This window comes from Cebus imitator, unplaced genomic scaffold (assembly GCF_001604975.1).
Source record: "Cebus imitator isolate Cc_AM_T3 unplaced genomic scaffold, Cebus_imitator-1.0 Scaffold209, whole genome shotgun sequence".
NCBI lineage: Eukaryota > Metazoa > Chordata > Mammalia > Primates > Cebidae > Cebus > Cebus imitator.
This window is the reverse complement of record NW_016107524.1, coordinates 2,644,882-2,672,165: the sequence shown is the minus strand read 5'-3', so window position 1 is coordinate 2,672,165 and position 27,284 is coordinate 2,644,882. Positions and strand designations below refer to the sequence as shown.

General features: G+C 39.2%; 1 protein-coding gene across 6 annotated transcripts in view; it reads left to right on the top strand.

Moving 5' to 3' along the window:
* PPP1R21 (protein phosphatase 1 regulatory subunit 21) overlaps positions 1 to 27,284 on the top strand; it is an 87,833-nt gene that overhangs the window by 5,202 nt on the left and 55,347 nt on the right. For 5 of the 6 annotated variants that reach the window (XM_017548521.2, XM_017548519.2, XM_037745725.1 and 2 more), the window contains exons 2-11: positions 5,864 to 5,932; positions 9,652 to 9,798; positions 13,235 to 13,336; positions 14,525 to 14,689; positions 14,869 to 14,927; positions 15,907 to 16,001; positions 20,036 to 20,088; positions 20,587 to 20,736; positions 24,363 to 24,464; positions 24,556 to 24,644. In XM_017548521.2, the coding sequence (XP_017404010.1) occupies positions 5,864 to 5,932; positions 9,652 to 9,798; positions 13,235 to 13,336; positions 14,525 to 14,689; positions 14,869 to 14,927; positions 15,907 to 16,001; positions 20,036 to 20,088; positions 20,587 to 20,736; positions 24,363 to 24,464; positions 24,556 to 24,644 (1,031 nt within the window). Of the gene's footprint in view, positions 1 to 5,863; positions 5,933 to 9,612; positions 9,799 to 13,234; positions 13,337 to 14,524; positions 14,690 to 14,868; positions 14,928 to 15,906; positions 16,002 to 20,035; positions 20,089 to 20,586; positions 20,737 to 24,362; positions 24,465 to 24,555; positions 24,645 to 27,284 lie in introns of all 6 variants that reach the window. The other variant, XM_017548520.2, reaches the window with a different exon arrangement.

The following is a 27,284-nucleotide window of genomic DNA, read 5'->3' as shown; positions in this document are numbered from 1 at the left end:
AAAAAAAAAAAAAAAAAAAATAGGTTTGTGTTTAGTGCTATCCAGTGGAAGTTTCCATGAGGATGAAAATATTCTGTATCTGTGCTGTCCAGCAGGGTAACCACTAGCCATGCATGGCTGTTGAGCGCTTGAAATGTAGCTAGTGACTGAGGAACTGAATTTTAGGTTTTATTTAATTTAAACAGCTACTTGTAGCTATTGGCTACTCTGTTGGACTGTGCTAACTTAGACCCTGGGTCCGTGCATCACAGACCTAAATGTCTAAATGAATCACTTGTTAAACTACAGATTCTGGTTTAGTAGCTCTGGGGTGGGGCCTGAGATTCTGCTTCCAGGTGATACTGTTGCAGCTGTCCAAAAACCACATTTTGGACAAGGCCCTAGAAAGACAAGGGGCAGCCTCCTCTGACTCTTTAGTTTAACTGATTTACTCACCCATTCACTGAGGGGCAGCCAAACTGCAAGGGTTGGGAGTGGGGGTTTGGTCCTAGTGAATTTCTCTGCATGGGAGCAGGAGCAGGAGAAAGGATGCCATTTGAGGCAGATGTGAGAGTTTTTTCCTGCCTTAGTGGCAAAGTAACCCCAGCTATTGCTGCATAGTATGTAGCCTGCACAAACTTTATGCCTATCCTGGGATAGGAACAAATAAGTAGGCAGAAAGAAAGACTAAGTAGGATTCCCAGTAATTTGGTGTACTTACAGTGTTAGAACTGGAAGGAGTTTTAGGGATCATCCAGGCCAGATACTGCAGCTGGGGTCTGCACATGTCTTCAGTATACTGAAGCTTTGAATCAGGGTTTTGGTGCGGCGTAGGGTTGTCTTACACAAATCACTTCATATTGAAGAAAAGACTGTATGTTTAAAAGTTTATTTTATAGGGTTGTAAAATATGTGTAAATGTCAAAAAGTCCATTGCATGAAGACAGCCATGTAAAAGTGGTTCTAACACAGAAGATTGTTGAGGATTACCTGAGAAAATGCCTATGAGTGATTCATCTCACTTTCCCCACAAACTCTTCCAACAGTTTGTGATTGAAGATAATAGCCATTTAGCCTATCACATATTGTCAAAGTGGCATGAGAGAAATCATAGTGAGCTTACCACCACTCTCTGTCCCAGGAGCAACAGCTGTGTGATAGGCCTGACTGAAGTTGGAGTATTCCAGAACCAGAGTTGTATATAGCAGGTCTGGGCACTGGTCATTAAAGAGTTAGTCTCAAGGTTTTTGAGGATTCTTGGTGTCCAGTAGGATCATGAGGTTCAAATTATTTGGAGAGTCTTAAAAGAAACTATTAAAGTAATGACAATCTCTTATATAATGTATTACATTTAAACACCTTTATATGTAGTATAATTTATTAATTTGATTAATTAACTGATATGATTAATTAAAAATTTATTGAGTTCCTTCTCTATTCATAGCATTGATCTTTCATTGTAGGGAGGAAATACAAGGAAGTAGACTGTAGTCTTTACCATGGAGAACAGTTTAAGTTGGCGGGTGGGAAATGAATACAGAATTTATTTATTTATTTTTTGATTTGCTGTCTACCAGGCTGGAGTGCAGTGGTATGATCTTAGCTCACTGCAACCTTCTTCTGGGTTCAAGCAATTCTCCTGTCTTAGCCTCCTGAGTAACTGGGATTTCAGGCGGCTGCCACCATGCCCGGCTAATTTTTGTATTTTTAGTAGAGAAGCGGTTTCGCCATGTTGGTCAGGCTGGTTTTGAACTCCTGACCTCAGGTGATCCGCCTGCTTTGGCCTCCCAAAGTGCTGGGATTACAGGCATGAGCCACCGTGTCCAGCCTATACAGAAATACATATATTCATAAAATGTAAAATTTACTATTTTTAGAAGTAAAATTAAAATTGAGTAGTTTAATAAGGATGTCTTGTTTTTAGCAAGTGGGAAAGGGACTGAGGCGCAGGCTCTCTGTGTGCCAGAGGTAGTGATTAGGAAAAATTATGAAGGAAGTAGGGCCAGAGGTAAAAAGTAGGATTCTGGAGAACAGGTGGGATTTGGTTGGCCAAAGTGAAGAAGGGCTGTGCTTTCAAAGTAAAGGTAAAATGAATCAGAAGTTTACAAAACAAGGAAAAATGAGATTTAAAAGGATTAAGAGGGATTCAGAGGTACTTTCCCCACTGAATGGAACAGAAGAGCTTGGTGCACAGCTGTTGAAAATAGGCTCTATCACGTGTAGGAGAGTTTTTCTGTACTAATAGAGGCTTCAGGGCAGTTGTTTCTGAGTTATGTCATATGCATTGGACTCTCCATTCTGGGCTCCTAGAGGCAGTAGTGACCATCTGGTAATCTTATGCCTATATCTAAAACAGAAGCTGTTCATTTGTCTCCCTTCTGTGGTGAATGCTGGTGCAGAGAAAGACAGATTCTGAAAGACTAGGCTGGACAGATGTGGTGACTCATGACTGTAATCCCAGCACTTTGGGAGTCTGAAGCGGGCAGATCACTTGAGGCCAGAAGTTCAAGATCAGCTTGGCCAACATGGTGAAACTCTATCTGTACTAAAATTACAAAAAATTAGCCAGGCGTGGTGGCGGGTACCTGTAGTCCCAGCTACTCAGGAGGCTGAGGCAGGAGAATCACTTGAACTGGAGAGGCAGAGACTGCAGTGAGCTAAGATCGCACCACTGTACTCCAGCGTGGGCCATAGAGGGAGATTCAATCTCAAAATAAATGAATAAATAAATAATAAATAAATAATAATTTTGTAAAAGACCAGACTGATGAGAGCATCTCAGCGTTTTACAAGCTTCTCATTCAGTAATGCAGTAAGAGTGGCAGAAGTGTTGCTGGAATGCAGAAAAACGTTAAATGCCACAAAGGGTAGCTAAAATGGTAAGAGTATGCAAGCTTATCATCTTCCTCCTTTTTTACCTTCTAAGTAATAGAAAGGCGTTTCAGATAACAGTTTCTAAGAAAGCTACCTTGTCTGTTAAATGGTTCCATTGAAGCCATGTTTGAGTTACCAGTTAAGCAAAAAAAAATTTCCCAAGAAAATTCTAATTTTTTTGTTATAATCAGTGATACTAAATTCCTAACAGCAGTAGCTCCAAAGGTTCATTTTGCTTTTTAACAAAGTGGTTTGTTCAATTTGCTTTAAATACTCTTCACTGTGCCTTAGAAATGAAAGATGAGGTTCTTTTTCTTAAAATTAATTGCTGTGGTTTTGGTCTTACAGGAAATTATCAGTTCAGTGGACTTCAAGCTTCATTCTTAGTCCTTGAAGTAGTCATTAGGAGTTTCCAAATACCACACAAAGAAGACATGAAAGAGATTACAGATCAGAGTTAAGACAGGGGTATGAAATCAAATCTAAAGAGTAAAGCAGTATTTTTTTTTGGTGGAGGGGCTACGTGGGTTTGGAAGTAATTACTGAATTTTGCTATTTAGATAGCACATTATTCAAGACTATGGTGATATTTGCTTAAAAAGTAGAACACTACATCATGGAAGTCAACATTAAAGAGATATTTCTCTCTTTTGAACTACTAGAGCAGAGGTTACCAAACTTTTTTGTAAGAGGCCACACAGTAAATATTTTAGGCTTGAGGCTATGTGGTTTCTGTTGCAACTACTTATCTCTTCCATTGTACCTCAAAAGCAACCATAGACAGTATATAAATGAATGAGTATGGCTATGTTCCAATAAAACTTTAAAAATAGCATGCCAATTTGGCCCTCAGACTGTAGTTGGCCAACCCCTGTTCTAGAGAATTTAATGTTTTCTACTTTTTTTTTCAAGCAGGAAATATTATTATTGCTAGTTATCTTTTAATATTTTATCTTTCCTTTTAAAGTGTAAGTTCTTTGAAAATAGGGACCACATCTTTTACATCTCTCCCTCATATCAGTCACGGTATACAATGCCTTACACCATGCACACTATAATAAACATAGCTGTTGTCGTTTTGAATCTAAAATAGTAAGAGCTCTGTTTCCATCTGTGGAGCATTTTATAATTTAGAAAGTTCTTTCACATAGGTTTCTTATCTGATTCTCACAGTAGCCTCAGAAGAAGGAATACAGGAGCTTCTAAATATCAGACAAAGAAGACATGTAAAAGATTACAGATCTTTACCCATTCTAAATACCAGAAGAGGATCTGTTATCCCTTACATGTCTTTTTTGTTTGGTATTTAGAATGGGTAAATTGATTTACCCATTCTATAGACCGTATAGCTGAAGTTCAGAAAGGTTAAATGAATTTCCGAAATTTATATTGTCTAATAAATGGCAGAGCAGAGATTTGAGTCTGCTTTCTATTGTAGTAATGAACTGTCTTCTCTAACTTTCTAAAAATAGAAGAATCTCATCTTTTTAGTCTGTCTTTTGCCCAAACTGTTGAATATCCTGCAGTATTCCTGCTTTTTATCTCAGAATTTTAGCTAAATTTTCCATTGAGTTTTAAATATTCAGTTTAAGATTTAGCATTCAAATATTCCCATTCTTTTGGCACAGAAAAGGGTCATTTCTGTTCTCTGTTCTCAGGAGACAGATCTGAGCTATGCAGAATTAGAAAGATTTTTTAAAATTTTTTATTTTTAATTTTAGAAATAGATTTTTTTTTTTAAAAGCTCACATACAAGAATGTCTCATTCTTTCAGTTTCTCAGAGAAGAACCAGGTCTTTCATGGTCTCTGCACTGAGCCCTGGGAATATTAATCTGTAAAGCTTTTGCTTCAGCTACAGTGAATTTACATACTTATACTTATGTGCTCTATGTTCTCTTTGCTGAGGATACTTTCCTCTTATTATAGAAATAAATTTTATCTTTTAAAACCCTGCCAGTGGTGGTTATAAATAAATTTTATCTTTTAAAACCCTGCCAGTGGTGGTTATATAGTTGTATAAGTAAAAATGCATTCAGCTGCATATTTTCTGATTTGTATACTTTATTTAAAATAAAGTTATTCCTCAATATTTAATAATTAACTGTGAAAAAAAGCCCAAGTTTTACCTCTTTCTCTAAAAGCATCTCTCACCTCTCCAGCTCACTGCTTTTTTCACTTAAATGTAGCTTTGAGAAATAGCCAATATTGTCTAATTAGCATTCTGACTCTGGAGTCCAAACTGGTAGAGTCTGAGTCTCAGCATTGCTACTTAACTTCTCTGTGCCTCAGTTTTCTCATATGTAAAATGGAGGTAATTAGAGTAGCCACTTCATAGGATTGTTAGGATTAGTTGAAGTAATACATGAAAGTACTTAGAATGGTGCCTGGTTTGTAGTGAGCATGCAGATGTAAGTGGGTATTATCATTAACTTTTAAATGGCGCCTGCTTCTTAGTTGCTTTTGTACACTGCCCCAGCTGATGCCTGATAACAAGTCTACTATTCCTGAGGCCATTGTCGATGGTGACATTTGCATGTCTAATATTAGGCACAGTGTCCTGCTGGGTATGTTGATGCCCTACATTTTTATTTTCTGTGCAATTCTAACTTCATAATTCGTCCAGTTGTATGTATTTTACAAATGAATGGTGTGTCACAATTTCAAGGAAAATGGCATATTCAGTACTGTGTTATTTATTGTATTAGTTTTATTTAAGGATGGGACTTGGTTTCATAGAGTGACACATTAGAAATTGGGGGACTGGATTTTAGTCCCAGTTTTGCCATTGATTTTTTTATGACATTGGGCAACTCAGCCTGTGTGTCCTTATCTGTAAAATGGTAAATTGTATCTACTACCGTCTTTGGGTCTAATACTTTTTTGTTCTCATATATATGTGAGAAGCTATTTAGTTACTTAATGTAATGATGCCTGTAAAACTGTTGTGATTTCCTTGATATAACCAATTGCTTTATATTAAAAATTGATTATTGCTTTTTCTGTTTTCAGCTTCGGGCTCAAAATCAGGTTCTGAAAAAAGGTGTTGTGGATGAACAAGCAAATTCTGCAGCTTTAAAGGTGGGCAACAGGATATTTGTGTTGCAACGGTTAAGTTAGCATTTGGTGTTGCTCAAAGCAGATTTAGTGGGTTAAAGTTCCACCTCTGACACTGATTCACTAGGGATAAGAAACAGTAATACAGTTTTTTGTGGTTAATTTTCCTACTTGCTTAGGTAAGAATATGGTGTACTTTGATTTCCTTAGCTAAAAATTACAAAAAAGGTATTAGGTGACTTCATCTAATGCATTTCTCCTGTGCCTCAAGGCCTTTACTTAGCTCAGTTTATCTGAATTAATGGGGCTTCTTATCAGTGGTCATCACAGACAGCTCTCTGGGGGAGGCTGTGTCATACTCCCCTTTGAATCCCTCTTACTCTGCAGACGGCAGGCTCTAATAAGTGAGTTCGATTGTGTGAATCATATAGTCCCTAAATCTTGCCTTTAGTTGAGCTATTTAGTAGTAATAACCTGTGTTAATCAGGACACTCTTTGAGTGATACATTTTACCATCAGCACCTTTGTTAACTGAGGGGTGATATATGATAGATGAAGGAATTTGTTTCTGCCTCTTTCTAATAGATATGTGGTAAATATTGCTTAGTGATATTTTTTTTTTTTGAGACTGAGTTTCACTCTTGCTACCCAGGCTGGAGTGCAATGGCACGATCTCGGCTCACCGCAACCTCCGCCTCCTGGGTTCAGGCAATTCTCCTGCCTCAGCCTCCTTAGTAGCTGGGATTATAGGCACGTGCCACCATGCCCAGCTAATTTTTTGTATTTTTTTTTTTTTAGTAGAGACGGGGTTTCACCATGTTGACCAGGATAGTCTCGATCTCTTGACCTCGTGATCCACCCGCCTCGGCCTCCCAAAGTGCTGGGATTACAGGCTTGAGCCACCGCGCCCGGCAGCTTAGTGATATTTTTAAATGAATAGATTAATTCTAGGATTTGTAGTTTTTCTTGGCCAAGTTTCAGTTAAATATACTGCCTAGCTCACTCTTTTGCTCTTTCCCTTTCTTGCATTCTCTGCTCTCTAAAGACAGATGGGATTAGGATTCCACTTAGAGAAATCCTGTCTCTTTCTGGAGAAGCCCCTGATCACTAATATGTCTAAGATAGCTCCACTTAGGCAATGACGCCCCAGAAGTATGTCATTTTATGTCACCAGTTGTTGGATACTACGGGAGCGAATTCTGTCTCTGAGCATCTCCTCCTCAGGTGCTGCTACCACAGTCTCAGGGCTGAGATGGTTCTGAACACCCCACCCAGGATTTATTAGTCAAGTTATTATTTTACAAAAATTATTGAAAAAATGATCATTGTATCTCCTAATAATATTTAAACTTATTGCTGGGGAAAGTCTTTCCTAGTTTGTCCTAGTAGCCTGCACTGGTGTTTTGTGCCCTCCTGTTGCTGGTTGTGTTTGATTAACTCTGTGATGGTAGCAATGGTGAGAACAGTGTTAGGAATGGTGACAGCTGGTTCTATTGATTGAGCACTCACTGTATACCAGGTATTGTGCTAAGTACATTATATCCATTACCTCATTTAATGTTCACAACAACCCTATGAGGTCAGATAGCATTATCATCCCCATTGCAGAAACTAGAGTTTAGCGAGAGGCTGGGATAGATATTTTCTGAAATTAATGATTGGGTAATGGAGTTGGAGCATTAGGTCATGTTAAGGATTATAAGCATAGTTATATATTATAAAAATATAAATTATGAGAAAAAAGTAAATTATTTTTTGTTTTACTGTTTATTACAGTAGTCATTGTAATTATTTTACAATAAGTGACAGTTTGCCAGTTTGCTAGACAGGACTTATTAGGATGTCCTGTGTTACAGTAGGCTTTTAATTTTATTGGGTTTACCCCTTCAGTGAACTATTTGGTGTAATCAATGTTTATTGATTTGAGTTTTTAAAATTTGAAAGACATGATAACTTGGACATGGGCTAGGCCTAAATTTACCTTGGAACTACAGGTAAAAATTAAGGTTTTGCTAAACAAACGTTAAAAAAAATAATTTTCTCCTTAATGGGAGCATATTGTTCTATCCCTCTACCAGTCTTCCGACATGCGGATAATGTCAGTAGAGTGCAGACACCAGCCTGTGGTTTTTACGTTGCTGTTCCTTTTTTTTTTTTTTTTTTTTTTTAAGACAGAGTCTCACTCTGTCACCCAGGCTGGAGTACACTGGCACAATCTCAGCTCTGCAACTTCTGTCTCCCCAGTTTACGCAATTCTTGTGCCCAGCTTATTTTTTGTATTTTTAGTAGCTTCAGAGTTTTGTCATGTTGGCAAGGCTGGTCTCGAGCTCCTGACCTCAAGTGATCCACCCCTCCTCGGCCTCCCAAAATGCTGGGATTATAGGTGTGAGCTATCGCACCTGGCCTAGGTTGCTGTTTCAATATAGTGAAATCATCTATTTGTTAAAACATGACCTCCATGTTTTATAATTGTTTGTTTTATAATGGTTTGTTTCAGTGAAACTAGTAAACATATAGTTCTTTATTTTTTTATTTTCCATTTTTTTTTTTAAATAGAGATGAGACCTCATGCTGCTTAAGCAATCCTCCTGTCTTGGCCTCCCAAAGTGCAGGGATTCAGGCATGAGCCACCATGCCCAGCCCAGTTCTTTAAATATACAGTAATATATGGCCATCTGTGTTTGATAATCAATGAATAAAAAGTTGTCAGAACATCATAAGTAAAATATAGTTAGAATAATTCTCTTAAAAAATAGAATGGAACTAAATATTTCTCTTTAGTTTCTCGTTTTCTTACCCCACTATGGCATAAACAGAACAAAATGGTCAGCAGAGGGTGTGTCAAAAGAGGTTAGCAGAATATTTTAGATTTTTGTTTCTATTATCATTTAGCTTTAAAGTGAATTAATATAGAATAGCATCTAAAAATATTTTTGATATGGTAATATTGATTTTTATCTTTGATATGTCAGAATAGTTGGAGTAAAATTAAGTGTGTCGCAAAGACTTGATTTTGACTAATTTAAATTCAGGGAGGATTTACAGAAAAAATGGAATACAAATACATTTTTTCCCAGTCTTGTTGACCGAAAGGAATTATCAATAAATCTGAGGTTGTCTTTAAATATCTAAGTTTGGCCGGGCATGGTGGCTCATGCCTGTAATCCCAGCACTTTTGGAGGCTGAGGTGGGGAGATCACCTGAGGTCAGGAGTTTGAGACCAGCCTGGCCAACATGGCAAAATCCCATCTCTACTAAAAATACAAAAAAATTAGCCAAGCATGGTGGCGTGCACCTGTAGTCCCAGCCACTTGGGAGGCTGAGGTACAAGAATTGCTTGAATGCAGGTGGTGGAGGTTGCAGTGAGCTGAGATTGTGCCACTGCACTCCAGCTTGGGCGATAGAGCGAGATTCTGTTTCATAAGTAAGTAAATAAATGAATGTCTAAGTTTATAAGTTTGTAGCTTCAGTCTTTGTGTCTGTTCACTGTCATAGGATATTTAGTTGATCATGATGTTACTTTAGTATAGTTGCCCTTATTTTTAAATTTACTTGGTTTAGCCAAAAGATGATCTTTTTACAAAGTGTTAAAAACTTAAGAAGTGAAACAATATACATACAAACCGAATTTCCTAAAGCAAGAGGTTTTGATTATATTTTGGTAAAACAAAAATAATTTTTAATAAAATATCTAAACCTTACAGCTAAACTGTGAGGACCAATCTCTTTTCACTTTGATATAGGAGCAACTGAAAATGAAGGACCAGTCACTGAGAAAACTACAACAGGAAATGGACAGTTTGACATTTCGAAATCTGCAGCTTGCCAAGAGGGTAGAACTACTTCAAGATGAACTAGCTCTAAGTGAACCACGAGGCAAGAAAAACAAGGTACGTTCAAATACGGGCAAGTTAGTGTGACCTTGTGATTAGTCACAGACACCTATAGGCCATCCTGGTTTTAACAAAAGACCCCACTGCTGAATTATGTTTTTGTTTGAGACAGGGTCTTGCTCTGCCGCCCAGGCTGGAGTGCAGTTGTGTGATCTCAGCTCACTGCAGCCTCTGCACCCACGCTCAGTGATCCTCCCACCTCAGACCCATTAGTGGCTGAGACTAGAGGCCCGCACCGCTATGCTTGGCTTATTTTTGTACTTTTTGTAGAGATGAGGTTTCACTATTCACTATTATTATCCAGGTTAATCTTGAACTCTTGGGCTCAAGCGATCCACCTGCATAAGCTTATGTGCTGGGATTATGAGCGTGAGCCATCATGCCTGGCCCTGAATTTTTAATGTTCTGTTGTTAACACATGGATAGTAGGTTGAGAAAGGAGACATTCATAATTAATATATATTAAATGTTAGGGACATTTTCATCTGATAGTCAATTTTAAAGAATTTATTAGGAGCAAACGTACATAATTAGTTTAGTGGCTGAGAAGAGGTAATGGAATATCTCATATTAGCCAAAATTTTTGACATTTTTTGGTTATACCAAGTTGCCGTTAATCCAAGGTTGAGCAGATAAATGAAGGAGATTGTCAGTGTTACTACTCATTTGAAAGTAGTGGTTGAAACACTCATACTTTAGGTTTGTAAGTTTAATGCAGATATATTTTCTTAGCATTTATTCTTATGAGGCCAGTTTCGTGTTCTTGTCTTGAGATTTAGAGAGGAATTTTTTCCCTTATGGTTTTATATGGTGAGGCAAGATTCTTACTTCCCTAAGATGGATAATCTGGTACTTTTGAACATTATGTGATTAAGAAGTTGCTTTTTTGTTTTTTTAAGGGTAGAGGTAGAGGTAGTGATTGAGTTTTTAAGTCCTGTATGTATATAGACTAACACTTCATAGTGTATGTATTTATATATGTATGTATGTATTTAGTAACAGTAGAATGGGTAGAAGGGAAGAAGAAGGCGCACAGTGACTCTGAAGGAGCATAGAATGGCCAGAAGAGCACAGGCTGCAGAGTTAAACCTAGGCTTGAATTCTTTGCCTGCCTTTTATAAATCTATGACTTTTGGCACAATTTTTAACCTTGTAACCTTAGTTTCTCTATCAGCAAAGTGTCAATAAGCATATCAGGTTTGTTGTGAGAATTCTGTGGGATCATGTAAAAGTACCTAGGGCCGCCGGGTGCGGTGGCTCAAGCCTGTAATCCCAGCGCTGTGGGAGGCTGAGGCGGGTGGATCACGAGGTCAAGAGATCGATACCATCCTGGTCAACATGGTGAAACCCCGTCTCTACTAAAAATACAAAAAATTAGCTGGGCATGGTGGCGCGTGCCTGTAATCCCAGCTACTCAGGAGGCTGGGGCAGGAGAATTGCCTGAACCCGGGAGGCGGAGGTTGCGGTGAGCCGAGATCGCGCCATTGCACTCCAGCCTGGGTAACAAGAGCGAAACTCTGTCCAAAAAAAAAAAAAAAAAAAAAAAAGTACCTAGGGCCATATGTCCCATATAATGGGCAGTTGCCATAATTATTTATTTATTTTTATTTTTTTCGAGACAGAATCTTGTTCTGTCACCCAAGTTGGAGTGCAATGGTGTGATCTTGGCTCACTGCAACCTCTGCCTCCCGGGTTCAAGCAATTCTCCTACCTCAGCCTCCCCAGTAGGTGGGATTACAGGCGCACACCACCATACCTGGCTAATTTTTGTATTTTTAGTAGAGATGAGGTTTTACCCTGTTGGCCAGGCTGGTCTTGAGCTCTCAACATTGTGATCTGCTTGCTTCAGCTTCCCAAAGTGCTGGGATTACAGGCGTGAGCCACTGTGCCCAGCCTGCCATAGTAATATGTTAATAGTTTTCCCATATGCATTTCCCCACATAGAAGGATTCATTAGAGTGGTAGTGCTGAAATAAAGGAGGCAACAGGGAGGACATAACACATATGTATTAGAATCACTTAGGAAACGTTTTCAGGATATACATGCCCTGGAAATTCTGAAAGACCTTTGGGGAGAGAATAGTTATCTGGACTTCAGATATGCTCCTCGGGTTCTTAATATCCCTGCCTAGGACTGTTTAGCAGAGGTTTGGGTGTAGTACTTGAGAATAAATTTTAATTAAAGCTTATCAAATTTGGAAGCACTGAGTACCCTGAATATGTCATTCTGCGGTGTTCCTTAGGCACATCTTGTTTTCCAAACATGATGGATATTTAATTCCTTTTTATATGGCTACTGCATTTTCAAAGGGCTTTTAAATCACTGATTCAGTTAGGATCGGTAGGTGACTTCATTTTAAGTGAGAAGTGAGACTACAAAAAAGGCAGAGAAGGATGGTGACTGATGTCTGAACACAGCTTCATTGTTAGACTGTTCCTTGAATAGTCTCAGTTCTATGTATTACATGAAAACAAATGCTCATTATTCTATCTTTTAAATAGTGCTATTCTTCTATGTGGAACAAGTTCATATTAGTAAAAAATTAAAAGGAAGGGATTTTTGAATAATCTTTGAGAATTTTCCTATTTATGGTAGCTTTATTTTATATATATATATATTTTTTTGTTTTTGTTTTTGTTTTTGTTTTTGTTTTTGTTTTTGTTTTCGAGACGGAGTTTTGCTGTTGTTGCCCAGGCTGGAGTGCAATGGCGTGATCTCGGCTCACCGCAACCTCCGCCTCCTGGGTTCAAGCAATTCTCCGGCCTCAGCCTCCCGAGTAGCTGGGACTACAGGCATGCACCATCATGCCCAGCTAATTTTTGTATTTTTAGTAGAGACGGGGTTTCACCTTGTTGACCAGGATGGTCTCGATCTCTTGACCTCGTGATCCACCCGCCTCGGCCTCCCAAAGTGCTGGGATTACAGGCTTGAGCCACCGCGCCCGGCTATATTTTTTAACTTAGAAATTTACATGAACTTTTGTATAAACTTTGTGGATGCTGTTACAGAATTTATTACAATTTCTCATGGAGTTTAACAACTCAGACTCATGAAATTGCTATAACTCTCATTTTCCAAACAAAAGATCAAATTGAAATTGAAATGATATTTATGAGCATATTTTATATTGCTGGAGTTTTCTGGGTCTGCTCCATCCTCCAACAGAACTACTCCTGAATTCATCTGCAAAGAATAGTAAGCCTTATCTGTTCTTTTCTCTTTCACGCTTTCCTGCTCATTACAGTATTTGCAGTTTCAACTTGTGTCACATAGGAAAAGTTAAATGATGAACTGTATACCTTTTGCAGGATTGTTTGAGAATGGTGAACACATAGAAGAGACAAGCTTCTAAGGTGATAGAGAATCTGTGTACCTTAGGATGTTTCTCTAAAGGATGAAAGTTATGTGGACATAACTTATTCTTTCCATCAGAAAAGTGGAGAATCTTCTTCTCAGTTGAGTCAAGAGCAGAAGAGTGTCTTTGATGAAGATCTGCAAAAGAAGATAGAAGAGAATGAACGGTTGCATATACAAGTAAGAAAATCTTTCAGTTTTTCTATATGAATTAAATGGGTCTGTGATCTTTTATTGTGGAAAAGCTAATGCAGCTAAGAGTGTTTTGTGTCTGCGTGGGTGTTCTGTGGTCGTCAGTGTCACTTACTCATTTCTTAAGTATTATACATATCTTAATGTGGATGTGTGCTTTGAAGTATATGCATTTGTTCAGAAGACAGCAGAATAGCTTTATAACTTAACAATGCAGAAATATGCTGAGAATTATTCATTTTATATAGGAAGTGATTACATGTATAATTTAAATGGGAGCTTATCAATAAGTGGTGTTTGCTTCCCTACCCCCCCTTTTTTTTTTTCAGGAATAGAGGTATGCTTTTTAATTTACTGATACTTAGTTGGTTTTTATCTGTACCCCTCTTAAACTGTAAGGTCTCTGAGGATATGAACTATGTATGTTTTCTATGCCTAGTCCCAGGACAGTGTCTCACTTATGTCAGGCACTCAGGTATTTATGGAATGTTGAAAAGTCATTGCCTGCCCCCCAAACCATTGAGCATATTCTAAGAGTCATAGTGCAGAGAAGGGTGCATATATAACCTCCTGATTTTTTTTTTTTGTCAAGTGGTCGGAAACACACACCCACACACACACACATACTTCAGTCATTGAAAACATTTATGAAGTTTTTGACCTCAGTGTATTTTATATCTGAGTATTCATAATTCTTTACTAGTATTGGACTCTAATTACAGGAAAGAGCTTTATCTGTTTTAAGAGTAACACCTGTTTTAATTTTGATTATTTCATGCAAAAGTTAGCTTAGTAGAAAAGTTACACTCTGATCAGTTGAATTCTCTGTATCCCAGACATTGTTTAAATCAGAAATTCATGAGATTGAGAGGTAGGAGGTGCAGGCTTTGAAGGAGGTTTCCTACATTTAAATCTCATTTCTACTATATTTTAGCTGTGAGACATTAGACTAGTTATGTAACTCTTTTAAGCTTGAGTTTCCATATCTGTAAAGAGGGATAACAGTAGCTGCTTCCGATATACTGTGAGGATTTAATGCGATAATGCCTGTGTGGGTTTAACATAGTCAGAGTATGGAACCATATGGAAGTTGCTCAGTGAATAGTCACTGCTGTTATTTTTCTCATTTATGTATATTAGGATATTGTGAGAGAGAAAATGGTCTTCTCATTTTAGTTTTTTGAAGCTGATGAGCAGCACAAGCATGTGGAAGCAGAGTTGAGGAGTCGGCTGGCCACTCTGGAGACAGAAGCAGCCCAGCACCAAGCTGTGGTTGACGGTCTCACCCGGAAGTACATGGAAACCATTGAGAAGCTGCAGAACGACAAGGCTAAACTAGAAGTAAGCCCCATTGTGAGAGCACACTAAAAAATAGTTATGACTTTTGTATTAATTGTCTATGCACTTTATAGAACACAGGGTTAGTCATTTCTGGTGTGACTGTTGCCTGGAGGGCCTTACTTAGTGCGCTCCTATCTATAGCCTGAGCCATCCACTTTTCTTTTTCTTCTGAAATTCAGGTAAAATCTCAGACTCTAGAAAAGGAAGCCAAGGAATGTCGACTTCGAACGGAAGAATGGTATGTCAAAACTTGAATTCCAAGAGGGTTCTGCAGTGAAACTCAGAAGACTTCAGTTTTGGTTGTAGCAGCTCCTCTGTCTTAACTGTCTTACATTTCAAAGGAGGAAATGGGAGTAGGTAGTCTCCAGGGTCCTTTTCAATTCTCAGATATTGAGAAGGGGCCTTAAGCGTTCTAGAGTGGCCTGTGCATTAGTCCTCAGCCTGCAAGTGTTTGGGGGCCGTGGCAGATGGCATTTTGGAGTTTCTGCACTGAGGATTGGAGACTTTCTGTTTGAAACTACTCTAAACAGAAGGGGCCTCCGATAGTCCCAGGAAGGAAAACTGACTGATCATCACTATGCCAATCTTTTAATGGTACATTTTGAATAAAATGGAGGTTATGTGATCTAATTTGGAGATATATGTCTTAAAATCAAAATATTACTTAGACATGGTAAAGGTATATTCCATTCTAACATTTGTTTGATAACATTTTAGGTTTTAATAGGATCAATCAAGTGAATTTCTCAAACCAGTTTTGTTGCATTGGTAGAATTATATGCATGTTTTAGACGTGTACCTGTGTGTATAAAACTAATTATCAGCTTTTGAGCTCAAGGGGAAAAGAAGGCTAATATATATACTCAAAAAAAATATGTCTGTAGTGATACTAGGATGAATATTTATGTGTTGTAAAGAGAACATTTGTGATTTTGAAGTAGCTCTAAGATTAATTTGAGCTTGGGGAAATACATGTAAGGTTGTCTAAGATGCTGGGACTCTGATAAATTCCTCCAAACTTCCACATCATTCCTCAGAAGTCCCTGGGACTTTGGAAGCCAGGCTAGTGTTTTATCTTCATCTTCTAACAACTGTCTGCCAAGAGTATCCCAGATGTCAGGTATAGTTCTCTAGAAGCCTGCTACCAGCTGTTGAGGGAACAAACAAATGAAGATTCACTCAAAGATTGAATGTGGCTTTGTATTTTTTTCTTGCAGTCAATTACAGTTAAAGAACCTTCATGAAGATTTGTCAGGTAGATTAGAGGAATCCTTATCAATCATCAATGAAAAAGTACCTTTTAACGATACAAGTAGGTATTATGTACAGTTTTCCATTATTTGTAACTTTGAACCTTTCTGTGGTAGCCAACTATTTAATTTCTAATCTATTGGGCAAAAAATTTAATTGGCCCAACAGAGGATTGCTTTCTTTTTGTTCATTTGATCGGCTGTGGCACTCATAATTAACAGGAAGATTTTAAATTGTCATATAACTACTGCAAAGCTGGTCTTCTCGGAAGAAGTCCAAATCCACATTTTTTGATGACATGTATTTAGCATTTACCAAGGTAAAAAAACAACCTTCACAGAAAAAGTTGAATACTTGTACAAGAAAAATTGTTGTTTGAGGTGGGGGAAATGAGGCTTGGCGGTGGGAGTTAAATCTTCTCAAACTGATGTCTTACCCCTTGGTCAATCCCCAGCAGTAGTTAGGAAGTTAGGTTGGTTAAGCCTTACTTCCTGTTCACCCTGGGAATGGTCTGGTAATTACATTCCTAAGAACAACAAAAAAGAAGTTAAAAATATATTACTTTACATGTGTAATAGGTGCCAAATTTGCAACCTTTAGATAAGAATTAAGTCAAAACCTCAAAAACAAAGAAAATATTTATTTAGATTTTGAAACTTATATTCAAATTGCTGCACATTTCCTTCTTCTACAATCACATGATTGAAATTAATATTTTACTCCCCCTAAATTTATTTTAGGGAAGACCTAAAAAAAGAAAGAGGGAAAAAGAAGAAAAACAATAGTTTTTTTTTTTTTTTTTGAGATGGAATTTTGCTCTTGTTGCCCAGGCTGGGGTGCAGTGGTACTGTCTCTGCTCACTGCAGCCTCCTCCTCCCGGGTTCAAGTGATTCTCCTACCTCAGTCTCCCAAGTAGCTGGGATTACAGGCGCCCACCCCCACGCCCAGCTAATTTTTGTATTTTTAGTAGAGACAGGGTTTCACCATGTTGGCTAGGCTGGTCTCAAACTCCTGACCTCAGGTGATGTACCCGCCTCAGCCTCCCAAAGTTCTGGGACTACAGGTGTGAGCCACTGTGCCCAGCCAAAAAATAACAGTTTGATTTATGATTAAAATCAACCCATGTTATCATTGTATAAAAAATTTAAATTCCCCTTTGAAAATAACACCTGTTTCTAGCTTCTACATTAATGTAAATACTGCTGGATTTACTGGATTTGAAACTGTGGCATTGCATTTTCCCTTTAAGCCTTGTCTCAATTCATTAATCTTTAGGTTCTAAAAATTTCCTTCTGAATGTTGGATTTATCCTTCCTTTTCTAATACTAGTTGTCACCCTGTTTTAGGTCCCTTTCATGTCACATGTGGATTATTACTTTAAGTCCTGAAATATTTAGAGATCATTTGCTGAGTGCCTAGACAGTTCAGTATCATAGGGGATACAAAAATTTATAAGTCAAAATTTCTACCTTAAGGAATTTATAGCCTAGTAAGGCAGAGATAGATATAGAAATGTCAAAAATATAAACTAGACTGTGCCATAAAGAACCTCCCAGGGTTTCAGAGAAGGAGATATTACTGCTGGTGGCATGGTGTGGGGAAGTCTTCCCAGAGAAAGGGTGCTTTGAGCTGGGTGGGTATGTGAGCAGGTTTTATTGGGCAAAGATAAGGGTAAAATCCAAGGAATTATATGTAGTATGGTATATAGAACAAAAGGTGTTAATCATGCCCTCAGGAGCAGTAATCAATTCAGTATGACTGGAGGCTTAGGGTGTGTAGGATGTGGAGGGCAAGGAAATGTAAGTTCTGAAAGGTACAGTGGGACTAGACCCTGGTGTTCTGGTCTAGGGACTGAGAACTTAATTTATAAGGCCATGGGGTTGTTGGAGACGTTTTTGAGCCAGGGGACATCAAGATGCTGTGTCTACCCACAAGGTTAATCTGGCAACAGAGTGTAGTTTACCTTGGGGTGGGATAAGGGAGTCAAAGACTATTGTGATGATAGTCCTGGCATGCTATTATGAAGGCATAGCCTGGGTTGTTGGGGAGATGCGGAAGATCTTATGGAAGGAGAAGGAACAGATTGGTCCTTTCAAGGAGACAAGGGAGAAAGAGGCAGTGACTGGGAAGATGGTGATGCAGTTGACTGAAAGGAAAGAGGTAGACAGGAGCAGGTTTATGTGAGAGACAACGAGGTTAACTTTGTTGTTGTTTAATGTTCTGACAGATGGGTTGATGTCTATCTAACTGTTGATGTATGCTTTTCTAAGTGAAAGACTAGACTTCAGGAGAGAAACCGATGTCAACACTGTTGGGCTGAAGGAGCCCTCGTGTTGGGATTGGTGGGTGCACAGTGCAGTCAGGCCTGTGCAGGGTCCTTGGCGAGTTCTCCATCCCAGTGATCAGGAGACAGAGAGGAGCTGTGGAAATGGGGTGGGGTAGAAGCTGGAGAAGGGAGTTTCAACCTGGTGGTGCAGGTCAGTTCTGCACATTGCATAGAGAGGTCAGAGGGTGATGCAGCAAGGAGACTGGGTTTGGTGACTGGCTTTTGTGGCCTTGAGAGGACTGGTATCCTTTGTGAGGAGCACTTCTGTGCAGGGTGTAAGTGGACACCAGATTGCCAGCACAGGAAGTTGAGGTGAATGGGTGCTCAGGAAACAGGCAGAGCAATGCTGTTTTATGAGCAGTAGGGATGAAGGAAATGAAGAAGGATGAGAGGCTGACAGATGGGGAAAGTGAAAGAAAACGCTGCATGTGCCTGAGACAGGAGTCAGGGCAGAGAATTAAGTGTGATATGAGTAATAGAAGACACTCACTGTGGAGACAGAGTTAAATGAGCTGCAGCAAATGCTTTATTTGTAATGAGGAGATACTGAAGATGGAAGCAGGGAGTGATTATGTGCTGAGGTCCTAAGGGGATCAGAAGCAGCTGCTGTTAAGGGCCCGGGAGGTCGGTTAGCTGAGGAAAGGATGGGCAAGCAGTAGACCGAGGTGGAGGGTGGGGAGTGTAAGAACTCTTGCTTTGGCTCTGTTCTTGGCAGTGTAGGGAGAGGCCATCCTATCCATTGGGTAGCGGGGAGGAGAGGAGGAATGGTATTAGGAGCTCAGAACAGAAAAGGTTTGAGATAGACGTCATGGGAAATAAAATAGGCACATAGCAATGAAACTGTGGATTGCTGAGTAGAGTTGAAGCCCTCTGGAGTTAGACAGAGTAAATTGTAGTGGACCTTACTCGGGATTTGTGTTTGCAAAAGCATTGTTGAAACAACAGACGAGGCTGGGAAGCAAAACAAGCAAGGCTGAAAGATGGCTGATAGAAGTGTGCAGAGGTGTTGGTAGACGGGAGACCAAGCTGGGAGTGCAAAGCCCAGTGAGTAGCAATGAAGACATAAACGAGAACTGGGTGAGTATGTCACAGGAACATTCCAAATCATATTTTGGCACTGGGGTTATTCTGACTGAGAACCTGGGCAGAGGAGGGCAGGTTTGAGTGGCTGAAGGGATGAATAGAGATGAGGAGAGATGCAGCTCATTAAGGAGGAGGTTGAGGAGGCGTGGCTAGGTGTGAGGAAGCTGCCAGAGATTCGTGACAGACCAGGGTAGAGAGGAAGACTGAGAAAGATAGTGATGCCATCCGGGAAAGTTAGGATCAAGTCATTGGGATCCACAGTGGCAGACAGTGATAGATTTTTCCAGTAGTGTAGCGTCACGAAAACAGCGGTATTTTTGGCTGATTAGTGTGGCGGCTTTGTGTAGGGCTATTTTAGAAGGGAGAATGACTGAAAACAGCAAGAACATCATGAGCCTTTCTAAGTAGTCTTGAGAAGCCCAAAGGCAGTATTTGAAATGATTTCTTAGAAATGGAAACAGGATTTGTTCGGGTTTTTTTAAGCCTGAAGTTAAAAAAAGACGGGAAGCATTACTTTATCTGAGGAACCACTGATTCTATGTAAATTCCATTATTCTGTACTGTTGATCATTTTAAATTCTTATGTAAAGCTGATTTTGCTTCAGAGAATTTATTATTTTTCAGTTAAGTTGTTTTTCGTTATATGTGAAATGAGAGACTTAACGTACATTCTTTTTCTTTTGTAGAATATAGTCAGTATAATGCTCTGAATGTTCCACTCCACAATAGGAGACACCAGGTAAAGGATAAAGTACATGTTTTTATTTTCAGTTATGTATACATCGAACTTTCCAGAAACAAGAATTAGTTGTTTGGGCCTCTGTATAGCGCATTGAGTCATTGTGTTTAACTATTGCCTTACATGTTTCTCATACATTTATTCAAATGTAGCTTGCTTTTTATTGCATTCATAAGTTACACAGATTTTTGCTGTCTCTCTTGTCTGATGACATTAGAACCAAATTATGAGATGCACTAATGTTTTGAGCCATACTTTTTTGTAGGTTGGTAGAACTTATACTTAAGTGGTCTGGGTCAAGTGCAGGAGGTGTATTTGCCAAAACTGGTGGCTTTCTAATTTACTTAGATAGAAATATTAAAATTCAAGTGGGAGCAGATGAATTTAAATTTAGGAGTAATCACACTAGAATTCAAATGTTTTCTCCAGAACAGACTCGATAAAGTTATTTTAGGATAATAATGTGATAGTTGACTTTGTGCATGTTTCATTTTAAAGCTGAAGATGCGAGATATTGCTGGGCAGGCCCTGGCTTTTGTTCAGGATCTGGTGACGGCTCTTCTGAACTTTCATACCTACACAGAACAGAGGATTCAGATTTTTCCTGTTGATTCTGCCATCGACACTATCTCTCCATTGAATCAGAAGGTAAGTTTAATTCAGAATACATTTTGTTTGCCCTGAACAAAATAGGGAGATATTACCTGTTTTTAGACCACTTCTGTGCACCATCCAAGTACTGTAAAGGACATGGAAAAATAACAAGTCATAGTTTTTACTCTCAAGATAAAATATGGCAAAAATGGAGAGTCTTAAGAAATTAAATACTAGAGAAGTGTTTTACTCTTTTTTCATGTTGCTGATAAAGACACACCAGAGACTGGGCAGTTTACAAAAGAAAGAGGTTTATTAGACTTAGAGTTCCACATGGCTGGGGAAGCCTCACAATCAAGTCAAGGAGGAGCAAGTCACATTTTACATAGATTGTGGCAGGCAAAAAGAGTGCTTGTGCAGGGAAACTCCCATTTTTAAAACCATCAAATCTCATTAGACCCATTCACTATCAGGAGAACAGCACTGGAAAGACCCTCCCCCATGATTCAGTAATCTCCCACTGGGTCCCTCCCACAACATGTGGGAATTATGGGAGCTAGAAGATGAGATTTGGATGGGGACAAAGAGCCAAACCATATCAGGGAGGGTTTTTTCTCTTTTGTTTTTTTATTGAGGCGGAGTCTCACTCTGTTGCCCAGGCTGGAGTGCAGTAGCGCAATCTTGGTTCACTGCAACTTCTGCCTCCTGGTCCCAAGCGATCCTCCCACCTCAGCTTCCCAAGTAGCTGGGACTACAGGTGTCTACCACCACCCTGGCTAGTTTTTTTTTTTTTTTTTTCTCCATATTTGTAGTAGAGCCAGGTTTTCATCACGTTGGCCAGGCTGGTCTCGAACTCCTGACCTCAGGTGATCTGCCCACTTCAGCCTCCCAAAGTGTTGGGATTATAGGCATAAACCACTGTGCCTGGTTCCTAGGGGAGTTTTTAAAAGACCTCAGTGTGAATGAGTGGTATGGCCAGTAAGTGGTATGAGATCACCAGGGAAAGGAGATTGCTGTAGGTGGTAAGGTCTGGGAAGGATGCTTTGGAGATTTGAATTGTCTTGAGAAATTAGCAGGGTTTGAATAGGAGGAGAGAAGTGGAATACACTTTTTCCCCCAGAAGAGAGAATGACATGAACAAAATCATGGAGAAGGAAAGCATAGGGAGTGTGGCGGGCAGGGTGTGGGGGGTGGTTGGAAGTAAGGTGAGGCATGGGGAAGGAATAATGAACAAACTGTCTTGTCTGAAATGTGAAGTCCTCAGAAGGGGAGGAATGGGAAGTAAGGTTGAAAGAGAAAAAAATGACTCCAGGTTCTGAAAGGCCCATAAGAGCAGGCCAAGACATAGACCTTCACTTTGTTTGTAGGATTGAGGCCTTTGTAGCTTTTTGATCAAGGGATGACATAATGAAAATTACCATTTTATTGTTGGAAAAATTAATATGCTGGCCTTTCTCTCCCTGATTGTACTCACAGTGTAACTTCCATCATGGGGCGTGTTTAGGAGCAAAACAACCTGTGTGGTGTAGTTGACTTTTTCCTTCCTGCTGAGTTATGGAGTGGGAGGCAAACTGCTTATCCACTTGAGCCTGAGGGGCATTTTCAGGGTTAATGAGGCTCATACAGGGTTTAAATGTCACTTCCTTCAGTCCATGTGCTTTTTTGGAGCCATTAGATTTTGTTCTTTTCCTTCCTTTTTTTTCTGCCCTGCTAATCCTACAAAACAATTTAAGGTAGCTTACAAAATTTCATTTAACTGAAAAGGATAAAATAAATCTTAGCGAGTATATTAGCTATGTATTGCTATGTGATAAATTACCCTAAAACTTAGTAGTTTAAAACAACAAACATTTACTATCTCACAGTTGCTGCGGGTCCAGAATGGAGGAGCTAGTTCGCTGGCTCATGATCTCTCATAAGGTTTCAGTCAGGATGTCACTGGAGCTGGGGGATTTGCATTTCACGGGCCACCTGGTGAGTTAGTGCTAGTTGTTGGCTGGGAACCTCAGTTTCTTATTTCCTGGACCTTGCCATAAGGCTCTTTGAGTGTCCTCATGAATGGCAGCTAACATTTCTCATAGTGAGCGGTCTAAGAGAGAGCAAGGTAGAAGCCCCAGTGCCTTTTATGGCACAGCCTAGGTAGTCACACATCATCCTTCTGCAATGTCGTATTGGTCGCACGGATCAGACCAACCTTGAAACGATGTGAAAGGCTAGTACACAAAACCAGAAATACTAGGAGGTGGGGACAATTGAGACCACCTTAGAAGCTGGCTCTCACAGGGTGGAAATTAAGGGAAATTGCTATAGATGTGTGCTCTAAGTGCCTTGTGATGTGGCAGTCTGAAATATGAGTCATGCCACGCTTCCTACATAACCCGATTCTTATTCCCTACTTCTTTTGTGCATCATGCAGTATTTTCAGGGTTTGAATAGTGTTTATGTCCGTGGGTCCCCTAGGTGCCTATTGGTGCAGCAAAGACTTGGACTCAGGAGTCAGACTTCCTGGGTTCCAAGTCCAGTTCTGCCACTTTCTCAGTTATATCCCCTTGGGAAATATACCCTCTGCACTTCAGTTTTCTCATCTTTAAAACGGGAGATATACCTACCTCACAGGTAAGCATATCTGAGGATTAAATAAGGTAATACACATAAAGCACTAAAAACAGTGCTTGGCATATAGTAAGCACCCAATAAGGATTAGCTTTTAGGATCATCATCATTATGCCTTACATATAGGAAGCTCTCAGTAGGTGCTTGGCTTTCATCAATTTTGGTCTGACTCTATACATCTATTGAAGTTTGTAAAAATTAAACATTGGGCCTTTGAAATACTCTTTAATATCATTGTGGGAAAAAGCTTTCAGAAGACCTGGATAGGGAAGACAGTACTGCAACATTTTAATGTAGTCATGCTTTATTTTATACTTCCTGTAATATTAAAAAAATACTTTCTGACCAGGCATAGTAGCACACACCTGTAATTGTAGTACTTTGGGAGGGAGGCTGAGGCGGGTGGATCGCTTGACCTCAGGAGTTCAAGACCAGCCTGGGCAACAGGTTGCAGTGAGCCAAGATTGCACCACTGCACTTCAGCTTGGGGTACAGAGTAAGATTCTGTCTCCAAAAACAAAAACAAAAAAAGGTTTTTTTGTCATTTTGATAATTACATTCTTGGAATTTGTTAACCCCAAATACTATAAACAATAAAAATAAGCTGTCCTCAATAGGCTTGTTTTTTCAAAATTAGGCATATAAAAACAAAAATTTTGTCATACAGTCTTTTTTTTTTTTTCTTTTTAAACTGGAAACCCCCTATGGAGAAGCAAATGTTCAGGGAAGCTGACCTGTTGGTCCTAGGTTCTAATGCAATATCCCTTCCCTATTTCCTCTGATGCCTGCTTATTAATTGTGTCACCCCTCTTCTAGTTCCTCAATTTAGAATGGGATAGGGACTTGTGGGTATCATCTGGGACTATTAGAGCGGAACATCTGTGTTTGGCTTTTAAGCCAAATTTCCAAAAAAAAGTTTCCAAAACTTGAGCACAGGAGTTCGAGGCTGCAGTGAGCTGTTATCAGGTTTATAATGTACGTTTGTTATTCGGTGGGTCCATTTAGAAATGTGTTGATGTTTGTTATTTTCTAGTGATTTAATTCACAATTCTTTCCCTCCTATTTAGTTCTCACAATACCTTCATGAAAATGCATCCTATGTCCGCCCTCTTGAGGAAGGAATGCTTCATTTATTTGAAAGTATCACTGAGGATACTGTGACTGTCTTGGTAATTTTCTTCTTGCTTTGCTTCTGGAACAGTGGGAGCTCCTCTTTTGTCCAGTAGCACTTTTAACTTTGAAATTATTTTTCTTTTCCAGGAGACAACTGTGAAATTGAAAACTTTTTCAGAACACTTAACCTCCTACATATGTTTTCTTAGGAAGATTCTTCCCTATCAGTTAAAAAGGTAGTTACCCCTGGAGGCCAGGGAACGTGGGTAGTTGTGGGTGTAACCTGATCTGGGCTGGCGTTAATAAAATAGTAACTTGTGCCTCTTGTGATTTGCCAGACTTTTCTGCTCCACACCCAGTTTGGATTTTCATGAAAAAGGAAAAGCATGGTTGAGCAGCATGAACTTAAATTTAAGGAAGTTGAATTGCAGTCCGTCAGTTACGGACTTTCAGTTGCTCTGTACTGTGGTTACCATTGTTATCCCTTTGCAGTTAACATCTAGATGGGTGTTAATAATAGTTTCCTTCTACGTTAGGATCTATACATTTTAGGTTTCTTTGAAATGGTATATTTTCTTATTTGTTATTAGTGACTTGTTATAAACTGAAAACCTTATCTACTCTAGCCCTTAGAGGATACGTCATTTAGTAACCTTTGATATTCTACCTTAAATTTCCAAAACGGCAGTGAAAATAATATATATTACTGGAAATTTGATAATATTGCTTGTAAGTTTTGATACTTTTGGTTTAAAAATACCAAGACAGCTATTTCATTTAAATTTTTTCATTCTAAAATTTAGCCCCTTTTTTAAAAAATCAAGCCTGGGCGTGGTGGCTCACACCTGTAATCCCAGCACTTTGGGAGGCTGAGGTGGGTAGATCACCTGAGGTCAGGAGTTCGAGATCAGCCTGGTCAATATGGTGAAACCCCGTCTCTACTAAAAATACAAAAATTAGCTGGGCATTGTGGCACATGCCTATAGTCCCAGCTACTTGGGAGGCTAAGGCAGGAGAATCACTTGAACCTGGAGGTGAAGGTTGCAGTGAGTTGATATCGAGTCATTGTACTCCAGCCTAGGCACCAGAATGAGACTCCATCTCAAAAACAAACAAACAAAAATCAAAGAACAATACAACTGGAACATAAAAGAAAGAATATTTTACAGTAAAATAAGGTTTAGAAAATAAGTAGGTTGGCTGGGTGTGGTGGCTCATGCCTGTAGTCCCAACACTTAAGAGTCCAAGGTGGGTGGATTCCCTGAGGTCAGGAGTTTGAGATCAGCCTTGCCAACATGGTGAAACCCTGTATCTATTAAAAATACAAAAATTAACTGGGTGTGGTAGCGCACGCCTGTGGTCCCAACTACTCAGGAGGCATGAGGCAGGAGAATCCCTTGAACCTAGGAGGCGAAGGTTGCAGTGAGCCAAGGTCATGTCACTGCACACCAGCATGGGCAGCAGAGTTAGACTCTGTCTCAAAAAAAAAAAAAAAAAAAATAGGTCTATTACGGATACTGAATATAGGCCAGGCATGGTGGCACATGCCTGTAATCCGAATACCTTATGAAGTAGAGGAAGGAAGATCACTTGAGGCCAGGAATTTGAGAACAGCCTGGGTGCTGTAGGGAGACCTGTCTCTACTGAAAATAAAAAGAAAACTTGCTGGAGGTGGTGGCATATGCCTGTAGTCCCAGCTACTTAGGAGGCTGAGATGGAAGAATTGCTTGCGCCCAGGAGTTCGAGGCTTCAGTGAGCTGTTACTTCATCCCAGGTGATAGAATCCCTGTCTCAAAAAAAAAAAAAAGGAAAAGAAAATATAAAAGTAATTATAGTTCATAGGTCCTTGTAAAACTAAAGTAGTAAGTTTAGCATTTCAAAAATATAAAACTTTATTATTAAAAAATTTACACACACACACACACACACACACATATATATATGTATGTATGTATGTATATATGTATTTTTTTTTTTTTTTTGAGATGGAGTCCTGCAGCACTGTCGCCTAGGCTGGAGTGCAATGGCACGATCTCGGCTCACTGTAACCTCTGTCTCCCAGGTTCACACGATTCTCCTGCCTCAGCCTCTCAAGTAGCTGGGATTACAGGTGTATACCAACACCTGGCTAATTTTTTGTATTTTTAGCAGAGATGGGATTTCACTATATGAGCCAGACTGGTCTCGAACTTCTGACCTTGTGATCCACCTGCCTCGGCTTCCCAAAGTGCTGGGATTACAGGTGTGAGCCACCATGCCTGGCTAAAAGAAATTAATATATATTGAGACATCTTTCCTAATTCTAACCTAACAAGGCATTTTAGTAACCAACTCTATGATTTGTGCATATGATAGGATTTTGGGAATCAGATAATTATTGTTTAAACTAATAATTATGAACTAATAGTTTTATTTTAGATCCTTATATGTTATAGTTCAGTATAACTAAAGATTTTTTGAAAATCAACTCTAGAATTTAACATGAAAGTTGACTATAACTTTGATTTGGCTTTATGTTTAAGAAGAATTCGTTTAAGAACCATTGCACAAACATTTACTATTTGAAAAGGTTATGAATTTTATCCTGCTTCATTTTTTCCATGATTATATTTTTTAAAACACTGGATGAATTCTTTCATAAGCCTAGATTTCTACTTTTGGAATATTTTGTCCCATATGCTTTCAGCCCTGCTTCATGAGTTATTCATGTTTTGTGGCAATTTTGGGAGCATTGATTTAAATACCACTTTATAGCCGGCCAAGGTGACTTCATGCCTGTAATCCTAGCACTTTAGGAGGCTGAGGTGGGTGGATCATGAGGTCAAAAGATCAAGACCATCCTGGCCAACATGGTGAAACGCTGTCTCTACTAAAAA